The 26453-nt window shown below is 34.9% G+C and overlaps 1 protein-coding gene across 2 annotated transcripts in view; it reads right to left on the reverse strand.

The window, feature by feature from the left end:
- Window positions 1-2403: 2403 nt before the first annotated feature.
- Window positions 2404-26453, reverse strand: part of LOC149802443 (evolutionarily conserved signaling intermediate in Toll pathway, mitochondrial-like) — a 29351-nt gene continuing 5301 nt past the window's right edge. The window contains exons 2-5 of one of the 2 annotated variants that reach the window (XM_089951670.1): window positions 15894-16422; window positions 13467-13690; window positions 11422-11650; window positions 2404-2727 (exon numbers count right to left, since the gene is read on the reverse strand). In XM_089951670.1, coding sequence (XP_089807796.1) covers window positions 2447-2727; window positions 11422-11650; window positions 13467-13690; window positions 15894-16422 — 1263 coding nt within the window. In that variant the 3' untranslated portion in view covers window positions 2404-2446. Of the gene's footprint in view, window positions 2728-11421; window positions 11651-13466; window positions 13691-15893; window positions 16437-26453 lie in introns of both variants that reach the window. The other variant, XM_089951671.1, reaches the window with a different exon arrangement.

Raw genomic sequence — 26453 nt, forward strand, 5'->3', positions numbered from 1 at the left:
GCATCATGCAAGATTTAACTAGCTGAATAACTATGTTTCTATATGAGGCCCTGCTTACAGTGTTTCAAGACAGGACAATGTGAGATTCTCTGATGGGAATTTGGCATGGGAATAAATCATTCATTGGAATTTGACGAAATAGATTTGTTAAAGAGAATGCTACACATTTCCATTTGTATGTCAAGTGAGGCTATGACACTGTTGCATTTTTGTTCAGTTGTAATGAGGAAACCTTGAAGAAAATGTTGCTCCAGCATCATATGAGAATATGGTAGCAGGATCAGAAAACAAGAGTATTATTTTTCTACTTTTGGGATTTGATGGAAAAATTCTGGCTCATTCTAGAGTAGAAAATTGATAGGAATATAATAAAATGATCTATGATCTCTAAGGAACATTGTCAGGTTATTGATGGATCAAGCAAGTTACTTTGAATCAATTTTAAGCTATGTATACAATAGCAATAGACTACTGCAGACATTATGTCCCATTTAAGTATGATGAGTGGTCACTCATATATTAGCCTGGCTGGCAGAATAGGAATTATAGGTTACTGCATTTGCATGGGAAAATATGAACAAGTTTTTCTGCGCAATACTGCATGATGTTAGGAGTGCAGTATTACTCGGAAAAAATGAATTCATATTTTATTTTATTCGAAAAAAGAATTCAAAAGCATTTTGTATTGTTCCAATGCACATGTAATGATAAAGTATTGGTACCTGTAATTTCCACTCACTGACTTAAATCAATATTTGAGATAAGTAAGGATAGAGGGAAACTAGAAAATACATAAGGTATTCAAACACTAGTAATACTGAAAATGATTCAAAGAATAATTAAAACAGTATATGAAAAATTAAGTGCTTATTAAAATTTATCAAAATAGTTGAATCTTTCTGAAAACATATTTCATTTTATCCATGCATTTTAATCCAAAGAACATCAAGCCTGCATAATAGCAGAATTATTGCTTGAAACACTATTATAAATAAAACATGTATATACATTAATTACAGCAAAGTATTAAGGCTCACACTTCACTGATTTTAAGACAAAGCCAATGTAATCACTTTGTGTCAACCAAATCTCATGGTACACACCAGTGGTTGTCTGGTAAATAATCCCCAAATTGCAGAATTAAGTCCAGCTTTCTCAAAACCACTAATAATTACATCGCATTAGCTACAATTATACATTCAGCATGAATTGCTTGATTAATGAGGTTGCAAGCTTCACTTATACAGTGCACCGACCACCAGTAAAATCTTCATTTTTTGTAATAGCCTGCATGACCTATTTAGCACACCAGTTGTGGAAGTGAGATTTTAATTCTTCTTTTGTACTCTTTATTTACTGTCAGATACAGTCAAGGTTAGTAGCATATTTCTTTCAAAATTTTCAAGGTTCAAAATCTTACCTTAATTTTAAGGGATACATAAATGAAATTATATGTAAACAAGTTAATACTTACTATTACTTCATACAAGGAACATTTCTTGCAAATTTATTTCTTCCAAGAAAACATGAAGTTAAGATTATGATCACTGATGTTATTTATTAATACAAAATATCCTACATATGGGCATTATGATAATGTACAGTCACTGAAATATGTTCATTTTACTCAGTCTACACTAAACTATTTACAAAGTCCAAAATATTTTAGAGTGAATTTTCCAGTTCCTGTTGTAGCTTGTCATAAAGCTGTTTTTTAAGTGCTCTAAGTTCAGTGATTTTGTCCTTAACACTTTTCCTCAAACTATTTTATGTCGTGATAAAAGAAATTTTCCTATGGGTCTCTGGTTTCAATGCATGGTCGTCAGCAGCAACTGTCATTATCTCAATGTGTTTTTCAGTACCTGCCTTTCTTCTTCACCCACCCCCATACAACAACAAAAAAGTAACAAAGATATTTTTTGTTGTTGTATTATAACTTATTTAAAAACAGCATATGGATATTTTAAACTATTTCATATTAGATATATTAATATTTTTCTCAGCTTAGCTGTAGTCTATACTTTTAGATTCATCATTTCCATTGCACTTATTTTCTGTCCTATTTCCACTCAATCAAAATATAGAACTGGATCAAACTAATTTCATAATTAAGACTATATACAGTTACTATTTTAACAAAATTAAATACCTACTAATATGCACATTTTGATATGCAAACCATGAAAATGTCTTTTTTCCCCACAAAACCATGAAAATTGAGCCACAAAAATAAATGATACTTCAATAATTAAAATGTATATTTTCTTTTTATCCACAGTAAATACCTAACCCCCCAATCATGGGACTTTTGAGTGTCTTTATTTACATTAAAAGGAAACAAAAAGGGAACAGGAAGGTGTGCACATAACTTCTTAAACTATATACATTTCACAACAAAAAGAATAAGAAGTCCTTTTATTATTTATTGGATAATTAGTTTAAAATATCAAGTTCTATTTTCAGTAATAACAGATTTGTTTTCTTTTGTCTCATCTGGAACTTGTACCCTTGTTTCAGGACTTCGCAGAGTAAACACAATAGGTATTTTTTCTAACTTGGGATTATGTCCTTGAAGATATCTTATCCAGGCAACAAGAGAGTCTTTCGATCCTGTTCCTGTGATACACATGCCAAGAACTATGCCATCTTCCTGTTCATGGACACTGGGCTTTGGAACTAAATCTGTGCGATGCTCATCTTCAAAAAATAGTGTCCAGTTGAACAGATCTGCAACATAACAAATGGCAAAATATTTAGTTATCAAGTTGTAATACATCAAGAAAGTTTATGCATGGAATTGTAACAGATCTGCATCATAACAAATAGCAAAATATTTAGTTATCCAGCTGTATAGTATGTCAAGAAAGTTAATGCAAGGAAATGGAACAGATCTGCAACATAACAAATAGCAAAATAACTAGTTATTTCTTGAGTTATAGTACATGATGGAAGTTCAAATACCATATTACCATATAGCAGTTTATTCTAGTGAAACAGAAATTTTAGCAAGTAAATGGTTTCAGAATGAAGCTGTGAAAACAAATGTGGTGAAAATTTTATATTTACTTAAATAAATTAGGTCACAATTTTTTATCATCTGAAAACAATCAGGAAAAAGATGAACATGACAGAACTTTCCTTCTGCATGTTGAAGAAAAAAGTTATTACACTTCACTGCACGAAATGAGAATGTTTTAAATATTTTTATTTCTCTCGTGATCAAAGGCAACTTTTCTTTGAAGTTAGATTATTATAATAATACATATATAAAATGCAATACGTTAATGATTTCATTAGCAGGATTAGCATGGAGTGTGTCACAATGCAGCTGTGATTCTAGGAAGGACGGGTCATCTGCAAGGTAAGCAAAGCCCAACAAAACTAAATTTCTGTGCTCCTGGTCAAAAGAGCTTAACTTTGTGAAGTGCAGTAGCAAGAGAGTGTATTTAGTTCTGTGAAAATACTGCAGACAGCATATCAACATGGGCAACCATGATTCGACATTCTAAATAGTGTGGCTATTGCATGTTTCACACTCTCTCACAGTAATGTAGCTACAGAAATATAATTTTCAATGCAATCAATCGTTGGAGAAGTTCAACAAACAGCACCATACAGTTTAAAAATACAAGGCAACTGACTGCACAGAATGGACCACACTTAGGTGTGTATAGTATCAATATGAACAATACCTGACGGCTTATTTTGAGAAATGCATAGATGGCACTGCAAAGGCAGACACACAAAAGATGCATGCATATATGGCACTGTACAGGCAGCCTGCCCACAACAGCTGCATGAATAGATGGCACTGCAAAGGCAGACACACAACAGCTGCATGCATATATGGCACTGTACGGGCAGCCTGCCCACAACAGCTGCAGACATATATGGCACTTCATAGACAGCCACACACCAGCTGCATTATTATGCATATTTAATTTGTATTGCGTGATTGAACTTTGTTCATAACTGAGGGTAGGTGTTTGGGCCTACCTAAGAAATGTTTTTTTGCTTGTAAACAACACATTTCAAAGCTATTTTTTGCCTACGGTTATAGATTTTAAGATAATTATTATTTATATGTAAACAAGTTTACCTGGATTTGAGTTCAGGACACAGGTTTTCTCCTTGAGAAGTCCTAGTTGACATTATGTTGGCCATTTCCTTTACAAAAGTTTTAGTAACAGACCTGATATTGTTGACAACTTTCAATGTTCTGGAAATAAATGTTGACCCTCATTCTGGTCCTCTTATTGTTTCTTAGGTTTTTATATTAAAGTTGTTTACATCAGAATTATTTATTCCTATTTTAACAGGTGAAGTTTTATGTCTTTTAATTGTGTTTCAGTTTATGTCTGAGAGGACTTAAATTATTCATTGGAATTACAAAGTGCAGATTTATACTTTCTGACTAAATCATTATTTTGGGATTAATGTGAATTCATTTAGAGACATTTTGGATTCTTTAATATATGTCATATAAGTGAAAATTATGTCTGTGAGCTTGTAGTATATTTTAGATAATCAATCTTTCTGCAACATCAAATGTTGACTACTGTTGGTTGATTAAGAAAGTACACAAAGCAAATAATATAGGTATGCATAGAAAGGCACATAAAGGAGGACAATATTTTGCTAGTAGTATGAGTGTAACATAGCTATAATTTAAATTGTTGTTCAATATGTGACATTTTCAAAGCAAAGCTGTAATTTGCACATTTTGGTGTAACTATATTTTAGAAAACAAATCAATGGCATATATATATATATATATATATATATATATATATATATATATATATATATATATATATATATATATATATATATATCACAGGGTTCCACTCTACTGGCAAATAGGGAAAAAGGTATGAGAAAGAATGAGTCTATTCCCAATTGTGAAAACCACATTAATTTTGAACATATTGATCGAAGTCAACAAAAACCCAGGAATTTTCAGCTGCAATTTGATCAAGGAAAGAATATATAATTTGTTTGAAATTGAACCAACAATGAGTTACATTTTTTGAGCTCTTACTGGAATCTCTGAGGCTGCAAAGCTCTTAAGTCAACTCAGGCACAACTGTTCTATGGATCATTTCATGATTGACCTAAACATATTGGCATAGTTAAACCAAGTCCTTAGGTGATTTGATTCATCAGGGTAGCCACTAACATTAAAGTCAGTGTCATATCAGTATTATTTTTTATGCAGAAAGGGATGAAGACCAGTCTGGTATCACACAGTGCCAACATGTTGTGTGCAATGTGTCATCTCTGTACATTGTACAGACAAATAATAAAGCTTATCTTTCTCACTTCTCACCGCTCTGGTGGCTAGTGGCTAGAGCGTCTGCCTCGGATGCAGGAGGTCATGGGTTCGATCCCTGGACAAGTCATACCAAAGACTTACAAAAATGGTACTAACAGCTGCCTTGCTTGGCGCTCAGCATTAAGAAGTTAGTGTTAGAACTGGTCGGCCTGGTGTCAGGATAATGTGACTGGGTGGGACATCATGCTACAGGTCTGTGGCATGATGCCCCAGTACTAGACATCACTATAAACTGCCACACTGCCGACATCGTAGTGATATGACTGAAAAATTGTTAAAGCTACGTTAAAAATCCAAATCACACACACACTTTCTCACTTCTCCTTTTTATATGTAAGTTTTCAGAAACAGGGTGTTAAGACTAACACTAAACCTCTTAATGCTGAGCACCAAGCAAGGCTGCTGCAAAGTACCATTATTATAACCCACCCAGAAACACTAACATGTGAACAGAAGTAAACATTGACTGATAACTCTGAAAATCTAAACATGTCAAGTTAAACTGTAATGAGAAGAAGTTTTTTCATTTTCAAGGTGTAAAGTTAAGAAAAAATGTTGACTTTTATATGCATAATTAATAAAGGTATATTATGGATCACATCAACTCATGCCTGTATGGGCATGGATCAGCTCATTTCAAGCCTGTATGGGCATGGATCAGCTCATTTTATGACTATTGGCATGGATTGCCCCATTTCATGCCTGTATGGGCCTGGCTCAGCTCATTTCATGACTGTATTGGCATGGATTGCCCCATTTCATGCCTGTATGGGCATGGATCACCTCATTTTATGCCTGTATTGGCATGGATCAACTCATTTTATGCCTGTATTGGCATGGATCAGCTCATTTCATGCCTGTATTGGCATGGATTGCCCCATTTCATGCCTGTATTGGCATGGATCAGCTCATTTCATGCCTGTATTGGCATGGATTGCCCCATTTCATGCCTGTATTGGCATGGATCAACTCATTTCATGCCTGTATTGGCATGGATCAGCTCATTTCATGACTGTATTGGCATGGATTGCCCCATTTCATGCATGTATGGGCATGGATCAGCTCATTTCATGACTGTATTGGCATGGATTGCCCCATTTCATGCCTGTATGGGCATGGATCAGCTCATTTCATGCCTGTATTGGCAAGGATTGCCCCATTTCATGCCTCTATGGGCATGGATCAGCTCATTTCATGCCTGTATTGGCATGGATCAGCTCATTTTATGACTGTATTGGCATGGATTGCCCCATTTCATGCCTGTATGGGCATGGCTCACCTCATTTCAAACCTGTATGGGCATGGATCAGCTCATTTCATGCCTGTATTGGCATGGATTGCCCCATTTCATGCCTGTATGGGCATGGAACACCTCATTTCATGCCTGTATGGGCATGGATCACCTCATTTATAGCTGTTATGGGCATGGATCAACTTGAAATGACTACCTATTACTTTCATTCCTACTTTTTCCATTTCATGTAATGGCACTTCTTGGCCGATGACAATGAATTATAATATGGTTTCCCAGGGCCATAGCTTGGGGGTGATTGAGACAAAGCATCCACTCTCAAACATTTTAAACATGCTGCAAAAAGTGAAGTTCACTTCACCTTGCTCTGATTTTATGCCAAACATCCCCCATTTCATTTCAATGCACTGCATTTATAATCAAAGTAATACATTAATTTTTTTTGTCCATTTTGACTTCCAAGAGGAACTCAGAAAGTTATGCTCTGTAGTTAATAGTATTTCATATTTTTATTATTATCTGGCACGAAAACAAAAGAACCAAAATTATAATTCTGAACATTCGAAATTCTGAATTTGCACACTCACAGCCACTTATTTGCGCACACTTTGTCCCATTCTGGCTGCTGGGAGAAATCATTTTGCCCAAATATTGGCACTGAGCATGGACCCTGTTTTCACATCATTCATACCAAAATTTATGTGATCTGGTGTACAACATTCCTAATTATGCTTATAATCTCTACTGTAGTACATGTATATATAGTAACATCACTTTAAACACTGAAACAGGTCTGTCCGAGGCAAACCTTAGCATAATTATGGTAGAATAGGTTCTACAGAACATGGTGTGTGTGTGTGTGTTTGATTTGGATTTTTAACGTAGCTTTAACAATTTTTCAGTCATATTGCTATGATGTCTGCAGTGTGGCAGTTTATAGTGATGCCTAGCACTGGGGCATCATGTCGCAGACATGTAGCATGATGTCCCACTCAGTCACATTATCCTGATACAAATGCCGACCAGTCCTAACACTAACCTCTTAATGCTGAGTGCCAAGCTGGCAGCTGTTAGTACCATTTTTGTAAGTCTCTGGTATGACTCGGCTGGGGATCGAACCCACGACCGCCCACTCTGAGGCTGACGCTTTAATCACTAGGCCACTGAAGTGATCTGTACGGAACATGGAACAAAATGGATCAAAATTAGCTCAATGTTTCCAAGAATGATGCCTGATAACAGTTCCACCTTGTGCAAGCATGAATATTTTTACAGGAGACAAACCTAAATATACCAGATCTGCTAGATGACTTGAAAATAGCAATTATTCATTTTATATTGGCTGGTATAAAGACCTACAGACTCTTATCCCTAAATTTTGGCCAGGAGCCAAGAAACAGTTCTCAAAGTACCCTAGTTTTCATGTAAGCAAACTCTGTTTAAAATCTGTGACAGCAGCAGGAAGCTCTAGCTATATGTTGGGAAAATAAACTTTATAGTGACTTATGTCAAATAAAAGCCAAAAAGAATAACAATGTGACCACCATAAACAGCTTGTGTAACACAGCATTCCAACTTATTTATATCATGTCATACACATTTTACGTGACACTACTGCACAACACCAAGCAGCACTATCCAGGACTGTCATACAATACATATGTAACACTATGACATAACACCAAATAACAGGAATGTTATAAACATTTTCCATGACATTATAACATAACACGTAACAGTATAATTGTAGAATGTCATGCTAAAAATATCTGGTATGCCACTATGGTATAACACCTAGCAACATCAAGGCGAAATGTCATGCTATAAATATCTTATGTAGCTCTATAATATAACATATAACAGAATCACTGTAGAATGTGATGTCAAAAATATCTTGTGTGACAATATCACATAACACCTAACATCATCCAGGAATGTCATATCATAAATAACTTATGTGACAATATGACATAACACCTAACAACATCATCATGGAATATCAAAAGAGCTGCTCCAGAAAAAGAAACATTGGACCCAGGGAATGGACATTCTACATGGAGTAACTACCCAAAGATGCAGTTTATAATTTTGAATAATTTTATATGAATTCTTTAGGTAATTAGCACCCTGGCACATATTCTGTATTAAAAACTATTTCCCATGGGTACCAAATGGAACATCCCTCAATAAATATATAACCCTTATAAACATTATCTAGGAATGACATGTGATACTATGACAATGTCTAGCAACATCATCCAGAAATATCATTTCATAAATATGTTATGTGACACTATGGATAACACCTAGCATCATCACTCAGGATTATCATGTCATAAATATCTTATATGACATCATGAAGACCACCCAACATTGAAAAAACCAAAATCAGGAAAATCACCATTAAAAATCAGGAGGCAGTGTAAAATAATCAGGAGGTACAAGAGTAAGGTGTATATATCATGATAAAGAGGTCTACTTTTGTTATTTCAGTCCATCGTATGTTGCATTTCTGCAAAAGTTCATCATTGATTTGTCCTTGGGTGCCAAATTTTCTAACAAAAAAGCTTCCAGGGTTGATCCTGACAGGCTGGCTTTTTGGCCAGTTCTGTTTTTTTCTGACACTGAGAATGTACTCTCAGCATTGCTGTTGCTGTACGGTATTGAAAGTGTTGATAGCATTACTCTCCCAAGGGTTGGAAACAACAGTCAGCCAGATCCATCCTTTTTTCTTCCTGAGAGCAACCCACTGATAATCTGCTCTTTCCTCATTCAATTCTGCATCTAAATTGAAGATTTGGAAAAGCAGAAACTCTATGCAGATCATCAGAGCTGATACCTTCCATTCGGCTGGAGAAAAAGGCCAGGTCCTTAAACAATACTACAGATTGTTTAGACACATCTGCATCGCTTGCACTGTGTTCATTAATGTCATCTAGACCACCACATCGTTTTGAGAGATGCTGTGAGCAATCATTGGCAGAATGAAAGATAGACCCTGCGAGTCGATGGACAACTGAAAGCAAACTGCTTCTCCCAATCACTTCTATATTTCTGATTCCATTTCTTTTTCTTGGCTGGTGAAAATTTATCAGTTAGTTCCTTTTCTTCTTTTTCTCGCTTCTTGCTGAGAAACCTATCCATTATGTTGCATTGATTTGCTGATGGTGTCAGAAAAAGAGAGCCACACTGTGAGACAATCTCTTTGAATTGGCAGATGAAAACCAGAAATCAAGCCAGATATGGTAAAGTACCTAGAAACATACCAGACACAGAAGAACCAAACACAGAAACAGGGAAATGGACAATTATCTTTTTGTATATAAAAAAAATTCGGATTTTTTTTCTCTCAAGGAGTTGAAAAATCTGGATTTTTTCTTACAAATTGGAGAATCGGGACATAGGTCCAAAAATTGGGATTCTCCGGATTTTTTCAATAGGGTTGACAGGCCTGATAATGGCATAATGTCCATCAATATCATGCAGGAAATGTCATGTCTTGAATGTGTGTGTGTGTGTGTGTGTGTGTGTGATTTGGATTTTTAACATAGCTTTAACAATTTTTCAATCATATTGCTATGATGTCTGCAGTGTGGAAGTTTATAGTTATGTATAGCACTGGGGCATCATGCCACAGGCATGTAGAATGATGTCCCACCCAGTCACATTATCATGACACAAGGCCAACCAGTCCTAACACTAAGTAAATTATTATGATTCTATGGTCTTAAACTAAGCAACAGAAAAGATAAAAAAAACAACCAAGTTTAACAAATTCAACCAAAAATTTATTTCACTAGAATGCAAAGTGAAAAATGTAAAAATAACTTATATTATTGAGAAGTAAACTCCAAATAATCCTGAATTTGTAACACAAGTCATAGTGACTGAAGTTTGAATAAACTTTAGTGGTATTTCAAAATAAATTCAACATTGGAAGTGTTGATGTGCCTGTGATGGCCTGTGTCATAGTAATGTGCCAACAGTCTTTTTTATTCAATCATAATAATACAATCCATGTCTCCATTTCCAAGAATGTTAATTTTTAGCACTCTGTATTTCTAGAGAAAAATAACTTAAATCGCATAATTTAAATAAATAAATTCCAGCCCAGATGAATTTCTGGACTCAACAATAAATCTGATTCTGCTCAGATCTTAGAGCACAAATGAATAATTTCTAGATAAATAAGACTGTATAATCCTCTACTTGACCTTAATTCACAATTAACAGTTTCTAGAAATAACCATCAGCTAATGGAAATTTCATTTAGGAAGGGTCCAAATGTTTGCAAGATAAAATCTCAACTACAATTAGAAGGTCTGTCACTAACACAATAATATAAAATGTGTTAAACAGCAGGAAGATCCAGCATTTCATAGGGAATTTCCAATGTTCTGGACTCAGATTGAGATAAACATGTTTACAAAAACGAAATCAATGATTCAGGTCAGGTGGAAAATGAACTTGACTTTGGATAAGGTCAAGTATAAAATACAAGTTACTAGAGCATGTAATGAATACAAAAAACATAATAAACAATACAAATTAAATATACATAACATAATACAGACATGTCATGTCATAAATATGTACACTACAGCACAACACCTAGCAACATCACTCAGGATGCACAATCTGTGCAGTTCTGTGTTGAAAAAATATTAAACTCACATTCATTAAATACAACATTTCTGAAACCCATTGAACAATGATATAAGATCTAATAAATTATTTTATTGTTGAATAAATTTTATATCTACTGGAGGCTCATGAAAGATTGTCCATTTCTTTAATGCAAGCTTTACAAAAAATACTGACATTGTATGTATACCTTCTTCTTTCTTTGTGTTTTTCTCATCTTTCTGAGTAATGTTAGGAGTAGCTGATTTTAAAATGAAGTAGGTGAGGCATTTGTTTCTAATCCAGGTGGTGAACCCTCCTTCTACATAAACTGGCTCATCCACAGGATGACTGTCTATTAGTTCTTCCTGCTTTGGACTCATGGCACTTGCAATGAAGGTCTCATCAGTTTTCGAGTCAAACTCTTCCTCTTCTCCAATCTGTTAATTAACATCAAAATTAAATCTTAAAGGTAAAAGACAAACAATGGTTACAAAAAATAATGCAAACAAATGTTTTCTTAAAAATAAAACTAATACATTAAATGTTCTGCTTGAGACAGGATTTAAGTAATATTGATGACATAGAGAATGTATTGCATTTGTTGTCCTGGATGCAAAACCATTTTGTCAGAGCAAATTTTTTTTTGTAATATCCGATAAGAGGTCTAGGTCGTCCCATATTTCAAGGAGGATTCATTACAAAGACTTGAATAGCTACTATATCTTTCCAAAGAGTCAAAATATTGGGTAGTCAAATGGCAATGTCATCTACTTGCATAGCTGCCAACCTTCCAGGCTCACAATTAGTGAAAATAGGGATAAAAAGTCGTGAATTTGGACATGAATTCGTGAAAAATACCATGACAATAACTCCATCCACTCTGACCACTCCGACTGTCAATACTACACTATATCAAGTTCGCAATATAAAACTAAAACACTACATATATGCAGAAATATTTATTTATCAAGACATGATACTGTGGCAGACTTGAACTTCCTCAACTGCTTGATCATAAATTTGTTTTCTAAACAGTTCAGACTTCTTGCCTGCTGGTTGATCTTGGTGACTACAATTGCTGACAAATTTTCTGCAGCTAAGGAGGCCTTAAAGTCTGTCTTATTTTTCCTCACTAGAGAAAATACTTTTTCACTGTAACTGTTGCTGTGTGGAATGCACAGGAGCTGCAGCACTTTTAGTTCTTCCACAGGAAAATTTGGAAGCGATTTTCGAGTCTGGGAACATTTGTCAGAACAAATGTTTAGCCAGGTCTCCAGCTGATAAAGGTAGATTTTTTCGACAAGAAAACTCACAAATAATGCTTCAGCGCTGGTAGCCTGCAGGTCTTCTGCCAATGGTTTAAAATATTCCAGAGCTGTAATATGCGAATTCTTAATATTCCCAACTTCTACGTGTTTTTTGCAACCGACGTGCTTTCCTCACATCGTCTCTGCGACGGCACACTGAGTGCAAAAAGCATGATGAATATCAATGTTTAATGGCAGAATGCACGGCCAATTTTTGATATATTCCAAATTAAACTTCACTTTTTGAGTAATACATTTCTTTTTCCTTGGTGGTGAAGACATTTTCAAGATCTTACATGCGATGCTGAACGGTAACTCAAATCAGTGTTGGTGACGCATGAGTGGAGCAAAATTCCGGTTAGGCCCCAGTTTCTCTCAAAAGCAATTGTAAAACTACTCTTATACATATAGATTAAAATAGGCTAAAATGCTTGCTACCGGGCCAACTATACTAATCAGCTGTAGATCTAATATCGTGACCAGCAGTACTGGACTGTTTCAGCAACTGCGAATATCACGACCAGTGCTTAACGAGAAATCAGTTATTTTATTAAAGATTTAAAACAATTAAGGATTGGAGAATTTGTGAATTTTTGGCTTGCAACGTGAATCTGTGAACCGCTGAAAAAGTCGTGAAATTCACACCAAATTCATGATGGTTGGCAGCTATGTACTTGTAGATTTCCTACAATGTCATCAAAATTTCTTCATGACTTCATTTTCACCCAGAGTTATCAGCACATTCACATTCACTGAAAACTTGGCAGTAACACCTGTGTGAGGTTAGAAATGTTATTATCTTCAAAAAAATGTTTAGCTGTTTTGATTGGCTATCTGAATTTGTCTATATCAGTTGCTGTGTTTGATAACTGTCACAGTGATTAATTTTGTGTTTGATAACTGTCACAGTGATTAATTTTATTATAGTGTTTGTTAATATGCTTACCCTCCACACAGAAATTCTGTTTTCTAAATCTACGGCCATTCTTTTAAGTGCAATAACTGCCATCATTAAAGGGTCTTCTGGAATTTCCCGAGGAACTGGGTATGGATTAATGTTCTTAAATTTGGGTAACCAATACATCATTCTTCTGTATTTCCGGAAGGCATGAGCTTTAGTTCCAAATATTTCTGCAAGTTTGCAACCAAAGTCCTCATCTGGAATAACACCTACAGCAGAATTAAAGTATATGTCATAAGAGGTTTTCTAAAAAATAACAGCATTCCACTCCAATGTCATTTTCAGTATTGTGAAATTTACCTGGTTCTGCATCTAAAAAGAATCCTTTGAAGTAACTGATGCTCTAATTGCAAAAATGAATTTCCAGGAATCCAAGAATAGGCCATTACTGCTTTTGAACTGCTCAGTACTGAACTCTGATATTCTTGAGAAACCCCATACATACTCAAATTTGGTAACAAAACTGTTTCTTATGTTTGATCTAACATGTTCACAGGACACCTGCATGTGCAGAATCAAATTCTGTATCATGTCATAGAGAGAAGACGGCAAAGCTTGTCTCAATGTCAAGGTATAACGACATAAATCTGATAAGACCTGTAAGTAATATTTCTTGGAAAACATGAGAGGTAGTGATAACCAGATTCTTAAGATGGGTTAGGTGTGATGCTGGAGATGGGTTAGGTGTGATGTTGGAGATGGGTTAGGTGTGATGCTGGAGATGGGTTAGGTGTGATGCTGGAGATGGGTTATGTGTGATGCTGAAGGTCTTGAAGAGCACCATTTTCAAAATAACTAGCAATAATTTCACAATAAGTAACCATATGAAGAATGTCAGGCTGACCATCAAGGCAGGCAGTTTGGTGGGTTATTTTAATTCAGGAACAATGGTAATAAAATTGTGAAAAGATTTGTATACAGTTATTAATGCTGACAGAAAGTGAACTATATTATCCATTTTTCATGACACTTGCAGAAAAGCATTTCTAGATGCAGCACCATCTCAATTTAGGATACCATATGAAAGCAACTATAATACAGTGAACATGGTTTATGATGAACTCAAATATTATGCATCTTTGTTATATATGGTATAATGCCCATTATTCACACACAAATTATCCTGACATTACCTGTCCAGACCAAATGCATTATGGACTTTATGTTGATCAGTAGGATGTACCATGCACTTCATTAAAACCAAATATACCAATCACTTCACCTGGACCAGTGAGAAGTACTTGGACTTCATTACTGACCAACATAATGAATCATGGACATCCTCCAAGCCAGTGGAATGATTTATGTTTTAATATTATCTTTCACCATGGCCATCCTTTATCTGGACACAATTTATGTAGCCATAGTTGTCTGCTTAAAGTATAACTGAAGCAAATTGCTATTTGACTAAGTTGAGATTGTAATATGAATCAATGGAGTTTTTATTATGTCATAATTATATTTAAACAACTATAATTCATTGGTCTTTTAGGTTTTGTTGCAAACTTGTTCAACTGTATTTAATTTATGTGAATTTGTAAAGAAGCCGAAAATCTTACATTAAATTAATTAATCTCACATTTTCTGTGTAAACAGCAGCTTGCCATCCACGTCACACAGTTGCAACCACCAAAGTCCCGAGTAATCATGCATCGTTCTGTGTTCTGTTTGATATAATTCATTTACTGTAGGAATCAATCAGTCAAGTGATATGCATGCAAAATAAATGTAGCTTTAATTGGTGATCAAGTTGCTTGGTGTGTGTGTGTGTCGTGTGTGTGTGCATGTGTGTGTATGTACAGGGTTTAATAGCACATCAGCAAAATTTTGGACATATAGTATGTTTAGGTATTCAAATTTAATCATATAAAAATAGATAAAAGACAAATGTAAGCTCCATTAAAAATACATAGTCAATTTTTTTATAGAGACTGCACTTTAATAAAAAAAAGTTCAAGACCTCACTTGGAACATCATCAAGGTATGCAATCTCAGGGCCAAACAATTGCATCCATTAGTCATAAAATAAGTGCTTTATAAAACAATAGTCTCTCACTATTCTGTCCTTCATTATTATAACTGAAAAGCATCTGATTTCACTTAAAATATACCGTGTCATAATATAGTTTCTGTGTACCCATAATAATATACCCTGCCTCGCTCACAATGCATCCCAAATATGGGCAACCTTCCATGTATAACAAGGTACAGCCCCATGCCTCTCCTAAATAGTGCTATACTGACTGGATATTGTAGGATTGGCTTGCCTGTAGAAGGCACAGAATAGGCCAGCCAAAGGAACATTCTGCCAATTTGTAACTGAAAATTCTGCTTGGCATCATGGCTCCATTGTTTACACCTTGACACTGCGATCCCTAAGCCTTGATTAGTTTGATAGGTTCATTTACCTACCCTGGTATTCCATCTGATCCATGAGGAAGATGGCAGTCTGCTGTTGTTTGGGATAGTGCATCAGTTCCACCTGCCAATCTGACTTCGGTATCATCTTTCCCTCTGGAAACAGTTGTAACATTTTCTTGTAACAGTCTAAGTCTCTGTGAACTCCAAAATCCTTCATCTTTGCCATGGCTGTTTCCATAAATTCTACATGTCCTCTTCTGTAAACAGACTCTCTTTCAAGATATTTATCAATTGCTTGTATGAAGCTTTCTTTGTTCTTCGCTTTTTCTGCAATACTCTCCAACAGAGCTGATGATTTTAAAAGTAGCCTTTTCTCCTCCTCTGTGTTTTCATACTTTTTTAAGGGATACCTCTGTGCTTGATGCTGTGCTAACAGGTGGAAGTGTTTAAAGTTGGTATTCCTCTGGGGGGCATGTCTGAGTTCCACGTGGAAGGCACTGCAGGTACATTGTGGAGCAAGTCCTCGGAGTCTGTTGTGCAAAGTGGCCAGAGCAATCTGTGGAACCCTTGCATGGGACATCTACAAATAAAGTACTGTAATAACATTATTTTCTCACATAAGATTACTGCTATGCCATTTTTCAACTTAACTGATATTCCAGTTATCACCTAAGATTATTGATATGCTATTATTACATAAGATTACTGCTATGCCTTTATATAACACAACTGATCTGCCATTTATCACACAAGATTACTGATATGCCATTTATCACATAAGGTTACTGATATGCAATTAATCACATAAGATCACTGATATGCCATTATCACATAAGATTATTAATACACCATTTATCGTATAAGATTATTGATTTGCCATTTATTACATAACCTTACTGATATGCCATTTATCAAATAAAATTAATGACATGACATTTATCAAAGTTACTGATATGCCATTAATCCCATAAGATTATCAATATGAAATTTTACAACATAACCTTACTGATACGTAATTTCTAACAGAAGTTTATTGACATTCCATTTACCACACAGGGTTACTAATATGCCATTTTACATAAAATTATTAATATACCCTTTATCACATAAGATTATGGATATGTCATCTTTATTACATAACTGACACACCACTTATCACAGAAGATTACTGATACTACATTTAACACACAAGATTATTAATATGCCATTTTATTAATAAAATTATTTATATGTCATTTGTCATATGATTATTGATATACCATCTAATACATATTATTGATATGCCATTTTATAAAAGAACCTTATTAATATGCCATTTATCACCTTAAGTTATTGATATACCATTTAACATAAAATTAGTGATATGCCATTTCTGACACAAGATTATTACTATGCCATTAAAACATAAGATTACTGATATGCCATTTATCACATCAGATTATTGATATGCCATTTATCACATCAGATTATTGATATGCCATTTATCACATCAGATTATTGATATGCCATTCGTCACATCAGATTACTGATATGCCATTTTAGAAGCCTATACAGTGTATTAGAAGCACCAGCAGAACAAGCAACACAGACCCTGATATGCTGGCACATTATGTGATGGCAATCAGTAGAACAAGCAACACAGATCCTGATATGCTGGCAAATTTTGTGATGGCAATCAGTAGAACAAGCAACACAGACCTTGATATACTGGCGCATTATGTGATGGCAATCAGTAGAACAAGCAACACAGACCCTGATATGCTGGCACATTTTTGTGATGGCAATCAGTAGAACAAGCAACACATACCTTGATATGCTGGCACATTATGTGATGGCAATCAGTAGAACAAGCAACATAGACCCTGATAGGCTGGCACATTATGCGATGGCAATCAGCAGAACAAGCAACACAGACCCTGATATGCTGGCACATTATGTGATGGCAATCAGCAGAACAAGCAACACAGACCCTGATATGCTGGCACATTATGTGATGGCAATCAGCAGAACAAGCAACACAGACCCTGATAAGCTGGCACATTATGTGATGGCAATCAGGGTTTATGTTGTCTGTAGTTGAACCTGACTTGCATATGACACATTCAATCATGTGATGAATCACATTATTCATGTGTGCAGTTTTCTTCAGAAATATTTTATGAAATGCTGGGATTTAATTGATCATAAACAACAAAAGTTTGCAAAATATAGAAATTATCCATCTTGTTACAAATCTGACAACTTGTTTACAAATCCGACAGGTAGTGTTGCTCTTATGTATGATACTCCATTTGTGTGTGAATTTGGATTCTTAATGTAGCTTTAAGTTATGTTCTGTAGTTAACAGTATTTCATATTTTTTTAATAATATCTGGCATGAAAACAAAAGTGTGCGTGATCTGGATTTTTAACGTAGCTTTAACAATTTTTCAGTCATTTTGCTACAATGTCTGCAGTGTGACAGTTTATAGTGATGTCTAGCACTGAGGCATCATGCCGCAGACATGTAGCATGATGTCCCACCCAGTCACATTATCCTGAAACCAGGCCGACCAGTCATAACACTATCCTCTAAATGCTGAACGCCAAGCGAGGCAGCTGTTAGTACCATTTTTGTAACTCTTTGGTATGACTTGTCCAGGGATCGAACCCATGACCTCTCGCATCCGAGGTGGACATTCTAACCACTAGGCCACTGGAGCGGCACCCTCCATTTTTGATTTTACTGATGGTGTATTAGTAAAAAAAATAGATTAAAATGTTGGGTATGTATACAAATTACAAGACATATCATTGTTTGAATTCTTAGTCATTTGCATATTTAATTAAAACAATGGGAACAAGATTAAGGTTTGGGATTCTCTCAGTTAATTTTAAAAGATTATGTGGATACTAGTATCTAATTAGTATCAATACATTTATGTTTTGAGGACTTATGTTTTACCTTTATCTTTATTTAAATTTTACAAAATTGTATTACCTGGTGTCACTTTTGTTCAACCCCAGTTCATAAGTCATGTATAAACTAAGGTATTATTATTACAAGCCATGTTTGATGTCTGAACATGCCGCAGACTAGAGTTAATCTCTTATGCAAGGCTAATGTGACAAGAAAGACGACCAGACATCTTGAATCAGCATAGGCGTTAGATCAAGTGACTTCCCACCTATATGTTACAAAGATCAGAAGAACCCGTGAGGACCAGGAAGTGTTCTAAATCCGTTCCCAAATAGACAGACAGCAAGAAGAACATGGTCCACTAAGTTTAATTGGATCAAATCAAAAAGACATCCAATTGGAATTGAGATGGAGGGTGTGGTAACAATTTTGATCCGAATTATAACTTCTAACAGGCAAGCAAAAATTTAGTTCTCCTGGTAAGATTGCTGAGCAAATAGGATTACTCCAAGAAAGCCACTTGTACTTTGGCAGGAAAACTTAGAAACAGACTCTAAGGAAAGGCAAAGCTTAGTAAAGGTCAGTAGGTTATTTGCTCGAATTTTGCAGAATATTAGGGCATTGCAATTGTAATTATGTATTGCATGTATACTTAATTACTAGGATCATTTAGTATGTAGAATTACCTTTGTAGTGTTTAATTTACACGTGTAATTGAGAAATCAGTTTGAGTATTATGAACAGAATTATGTAGATTGTTAGCTTGTGGTCAGAATTAATTTTGTAATTCGCTATTAGATTTAATTTCGTAGTAAACTAGTGCATTTATTCGTGTGATAAATTAGATTTTACACATGCTTGAATTGTGAATTTGGAAAATGGTTGAAGTGTGTAAGATTAGTTAATATGGATGTATGGATATATCAGAGCATAGATATTTTAATATTTGTGAACTTTGTATGAGTTGTAAAGAAATGTGTCTGATTGTTGTGATATTGTTTTATATAATGGGATTAGGAATATGTATGGTTGTAACGCAATTTATTGATGCATGCTATGGTAAGTCGAGTGTAAGAAGAGTACTTGGGAAATTTTAATCATTTGCTTACTGAATTGTCATTGTTATTAGTTGAATTTCACTTTTTGTATATTCAATCAGTGAATTGTCAGCATTGCTGACTGGGGGGCTCAAAGCTTCACATCTATCTTCAGTAATTTAACTTCCAACCAAAATTGAGACTGGGTGGGATTTCTATAATAATTTAAATAAATACTGGAAGCACCCCACCCCACACCTACCACAGTTAATAAGAACAGAAGGCTACTATGCCCTGAATCCATTCAGTTAACAAGAACAAAAGGCTACCTTGCCAAGAATCCATTCAGTTAACAAGAACAAAAGGCTACTTTGCCAAGAATCCATTCAGTTAACAAGAACAAAAGGCTACTTTGCCAAGAATCCATTCAGTAAACAAGAACAAAAAGCTACTTTGCCAAGAATCCATTCAGTTAACAAGAACAAAAGGCTACTTTGCCAATAATCCGTTCAGTTAACAAGAACAAAAAGCTACTTTGCCAAGAATCCATTCAGTTAACAAGAACAAAAGGCTACTATGCTATGAAACTATTCAGTTAATAAGAACAGCAATTATATTATCTTTGAATAATAAGTACATGTGCACTATATACAAATCATAGCACAATTGTCCTAATGAATACTCCCATGAGTTCAACTCAACAATTAAAAAATAAATAAAAATTCTGCATTAAATAATATATGTTATTTGCAGTGTATCACTTGTGAGATATCAGTTTCATAAAGGTGATGCATGTTGCTGTTAGAGATTTCCACGTACTTCTGAAGCAGTAGCATTTAGCTGTGATATTACATAAATGTAAATGTATATAAAAAACAAACTTCTTGGCTTCAAATTTGTTCAGTTGTGTTAAACATTTTGTCCATGTTAAAATGTCTGCATTTACTGCATGACCACTATAAAGTTTTAGTAGTGTTACTATGATCCTAAAATTCTATTTACTTGGGAAAGAGCAACAGACTCATAATCCAAATGTGATGGGTTCAATACACACATCCAAACAGGCATGGATCAATTGCTGTAGTGTGCTCTTGGCAAAGGCATTTAGCTCCCATTTCTTCTGCATAGTACACTGAGATCCCACTAAAGTACACATCATTATAGCATAAATTCAGACATAACATGGTACACTGAGATCCCACTAAAGTACACATCATTACAGCATAAATTCAGACATAACATAGTACACTGAGATCCCACTAAAGTACACATCATTACAGCATAAATTCAGACATAACATGGTACACTGAGATCCCACTAAAGTACACATCATTATAGCATAAATTCAGACATAACATGGTACACTGAGATCCCACTAAAGTACACATCATTATAGCATAAATTCAGACATAACATGGTACACTGAGATCCCACTAAAGTACACATCATTATAGCATAAATTCAGACATAACATGATACACTGAGATCCCACTAAAGTACACATCATTATAGCATAAATTCAGACATAACATGGTACACTGAGATCCCACTAAAGTACACATCATTATAGCATAAATTCAGACATAACATAGTACACTGAGATCCCACTAAAGTACACATCATTACAGCATAAATTCAGACATAACATGGTACACTGAGATCCCACTAAAGTACACATCATTATAGCATAAATTCAGACATAACATGGTACACTGAGATCCCACTAAAGTACACATCATTACAGCATAAATTCAGACATAACATGGTACACTGAGATCCCACTATAGTACACATCATTATAGCATAAATTCGGACCTAACATGGTACACTGAGATCCCACTAAAGTACACATCATTATAGCATAAATTCAGACATAACATAGTACACTGAGATCCCACTAAAGTACACATCATTACAGCATAAATTCAGACATAACATGGTACACTGAGATCCCACTAAAGTACACATCATTATAGCATAAATTCAGACATAACATGGTACACTGAGATCCCACTAAAGTACACATCATTATAGCATAAATTCAGACATAACATGGTTCACTGAGATCCCACTAAAGTACACATCATTATAGCATAAATTCAGACATAACATGGTACACTGAGATCCCACTAAAGTACACATCATTATAGCATAAATTCAGACATAACATGGTACACTGAGATCCCACTAAAGTACACATCATTACAGCACAAATTCAGACATAACATGGTACACTGAGATCCCACTAAAGTACACATCATTACAGCATAAATTCAGACATAACATGGTACACTGAGATCCCACTAAAGTACACATCATTACAGCATAAATTCAGACATAACATGGTACACTGAGATCCCACTAAAGTACACATCATTACAGCATAAATTCAGACATAACATGGTACACTGAGATCCCACTAAAGTACACATCATTATAGCATAAATTCAGACATAACATGGTACACTGAGATCCCACTAAAGTACACATCATTACAGCATAAATTCAGACATAACATGGTACACTGAGATCCCACTATAGTACACATCATTATAGCATAAATTCGGACCTAACATGGTACACTGAGATCCCACTAAAGTACACATCATTATAGCATAAATTCAGACATAACATGGTACACTGAGATCCCACTAAAGTACACATCATTATAGCATAAATTCAGACATAACATAGTACACTGAGATCCCACTAAAGTACACATCATTACAGCATAAATTCAGACATAACATGGTACACTGAGATCCCACTAAAGTACACATCATTATAGCATAAATTCAGACATAACATGGTACACTGAGATCCCACTATAGTACACATCATTACAGCATAAATTCAGACATAACATGGTACACTGAGATCCCACTAAAGTACACATCATTATAGCATAAATTCAGACATAACATGGTACACTGAGATCCCACTAAAGTACACATCATTATAGCATAAATTCAGACATAACATAGTACACTGAGATCCCACTAAAGTACACATCATTACAGCATAAATTCAGACATAACATGGTACACTGAGATCCCACTAAAGTACACATCATTATAGCATAAATTCAGACATAACATGGTACACTGAGATCCCACTATAGTACACATCATTATAGCATAAATTCGGACCTAACATGGTACACTGAGATCCCACTAAAGTACACATCATTATAGCACAAATTCAGACATAACATGATTGTGGCATGGCTCCCAAAATTTTGTATATCTGTTCACTTGTGAAAAATTGATTTTTAAAAAACGAAAACAAATGTGTCAAAAGATAATTATCTTTTGGGTGGAAAAAATCATGTATGAATTCAGATATAATACCAACACAGAGAGGCTCACAAGATTTTACAATAATTTCACCAATTTATTGAAAAAGTGCAAAGTTTTGTGCCAAAATAAGTAAGATTTTGATTTAATAATTTGGCAAGATGTGATGCTTTCTTGAAGCAAAATTTGTCTTTTGTCTGCATTTTTCTTGACAGGAAAAGAATTTTAATCAGCTTACTTTCTTTGAAAACTAAGCTAAGCAAAAAAGGCAGTGATCAACTACTGACATATCTGAAAATGAATATTCACAAACAAAAACTTTGAACATCTTTATTCCTATCAAGAAAGATAGTCATATGACAAATTTTTTCTTCAAGAAAATGTTGCATACATACATACATACATACATACATACATACCTACATACATACATATTCAATATGGGTTTATAGGAACTAGGTATCAAATCAATGGTCTTTGAGAGTACTTTGGTACTGACTAGATTTTCTCAAGTAACTGTCAATGGATTCCTTAGGTCACTAGTCAAAGATACAGTCATAGCTATTCAGCAGACTATTTTGCAATGGGCATCACTGAAGTTTAATAAGAGCAACTGTGATGTGATGTGATTCAGATTTTTAATGAGACTTTTAAAAATTTTTCAGTCATATTGCTATGATGTCTGCATTTTGGCAGTTTATAGTGATGTCAAGCACTGGGGCATCATGCCGCAGACATGTAGCATGATGCCCCACCCAGTCACATTATCCTGACACCAATACTGACCAGTCCTGACACTAACCTCTTAATGCTGAACACCCAGTGAGGCAGCTGTTAGTACCATTATTTTAAGTCTTTGGTACAACTCAGCTGGGGATAGAACCCACGACCTACTGCATCTGAGGCAGAATAGCAGTTGTTACTAGCTATATAATTAGATATTTTGAAAGTGGTTGTGTATATACATATATATATATATATATATATATATATATATATATATATATATATATATATACAGTGTGACCCCGCTATAACACGGTAGTTGGGAGCTATAGAATCCAACCGTGTTATGAACCGAACTGTGTTATAAGCAACCAAGTCAGTTAGCTGAAGAAAATGTACGCCCCCCCAAAAAACCACCAAAGAAATTGGGGGTGGGTAATAAATGCGGGCGGTAAAATACATGCTTCGTCGGCACAGTTGCCATCTTGAATTGATGCATATTAAATGAGAAATACACCTGTAGTGAAAACAGAAGACATAATATAATAGTTTACTTTATTTAGAGAACCATGAATTGGTACATATACGTGAATCCTGTTTATATATAAATGTCTAATGTATAGTAAGAATAGAGTATCAACACCGTGTACTCACCTGCGAACCTCATCATATACATTGAATCCATAATACAAGTGATTCCATCGAAAATATGCACACACACAGCTTTAAAATATTCAATCATTTTGTAACAGGTCATATTGGTCTGAGTTCAGTGGAAAAACACAGCACAATCATGTAACGAATGACGAAACACATTTACTTTAAAATACGTTCCAAGTCGGTAAAAGTTAGTTTGCGTTTTAAGCCGCCGTTGGTAGCATTCGTAAGCATAAACTTTCTCCTACAAAAAGGAAACTTTCACAGCACAGTTAACATGTTCCAGTCATGTTGGAAAATGCAAAAATCCATCAGATTTCATCACTTTTATTTAAGTCTGGTACTCACTTCCTCTGAAGAAAAGTTCTTTACTGTTATTGAAAGATTGTAGTCGGCTTTCTTTGATGAAGGGTGCATGCGCTATTGAAGTCACCGCTAAAGGACAGCTTTGGAGAACCAAACGAATGCCCATTTCTTATTGTGGCGGCAACATCAAATAATTGTATTGCATGATTGAGACTGATATTTTTTTCATCTGCTGAGCACGTTTTTATAACAGTCGGTGCTTCAAAGGTAATCTGTTTCCTTTGAAATTTCAGCAATCTATTTTATCTGGGTACATTTTTAAAAAGGAATTGGCTGTCGTTTAGACTATTCTAGTTCCTGTCCCTCCATGCCAGCTGAATAAACCAATAAGTAAGATGTATTTTTTTTCTCCATTTGTGGTATCAGCATCATGCTGCCTTCCATGCATGCGTCTGAAAATTAACAAAGGGTCAACAGACGATAGAGATGCAGTGTTCTGATGATAGGGATTATTACAGAAAATGTGAGCGTTCTAAAGAACTTAATTCTGAGTGAAACGAAGAGGAATTTTACTTACCATCCACATACAAATGTCAGTCTTTGTAAATATTTTAATTACTAACAATCGGCCTAAAATCCGATGAAAGATAGATTACGAGACAATGCCTCGCCCGGTTGATCTCCATTACCAGAAATGTCAACAACAAAAAAGCGGATATTTCACAACATACAGAACTCATGCTAGATTTCAGGATAAGTGGATTATGATATAACAATGCACTGTTTAGATGGTTTGTCAGTATGGACAAAGAATTTGTTTATGTAACAATAGATAAATTTCTGTGCATTTTATAGCCAGTTTGCGGCTTCCTTTCATGGGGCCTCTGAATTTCTGCACTCCAAACCAATGGTTGTATATAAAAGTTTAAACAGCCAACAATGTCGCCAACAAATAAAAAAGCCACATGGTATGTTTTGCAGCCAATAAGGAAAAACAATCCAAGTTTGCGACATTGGCGAAGACCTACGCGATCCCAGAATAAATGTTTTGTGTTTTTTTTCTTCTTTTTACTTTTAAGAAGAAAAACAAAATACTTTTTCGTGTACAAGAAAAATACATATAAAATTTCAGGAGTCTTGTATCATACATATGCGATCTCTTCCCCAAAATGATAAGCAACGTTTTACCTTTTTTTTTGTAATACTTAAGAATTGTTTTTGTTCACAAGAAAAATATATGTACACCGCTCCCTCGATAATTCGCGCACAACGGGGTCCAAAAACATCGACCGCACTTTAAGCGAGGGTGCAAGTTACCGACGGACCTATAAAAAAACTAATAAAGAGATGGAGATCGACAGAGAGAGGCGAAAGGGGAGTGTTGCATTGTTAAATACTCGTTTTATAATCGTGCTGAAAATAACTGTGAATAAATATTTCTTCATAAAGATGCTGTTCGTTTTTCTTTATAAATTACCTTTAATTTCTGGATAAAGTATCTTGAAAAGATCGTAAAAACAAACATTATTCCACGAGGTATCAGTACTCTTAACATGTGTATCGCTAAACACATTGTGTATTACATCACTGCTTTTTGTGTTGATTTGGATACATTCTAGTTTTATTGTTTGTTCAAAATGAATCAAGATTTCTTTTATCAAAAAAGATAACATTCATATCGAAAAACGAC

The sequence above is a fragment of the Sinohyriopsis cumingii genome, chromosome 3 (assembly GCF_028554795.1).
Source record: "Sinohyriopsis cumingii isolate HCF-2022 chromosome 3, ASM2855479v2, whole genome shotgun sequence".
In the NCBI taxonomy this organism is placed as follows: domain Eukaryota; kingdom Metazoa; phylum Mollusca; class Bivalvia; order Unionida; family Unionidae; genus Sinohyriopsis; species Sinohyriopsis cumingii.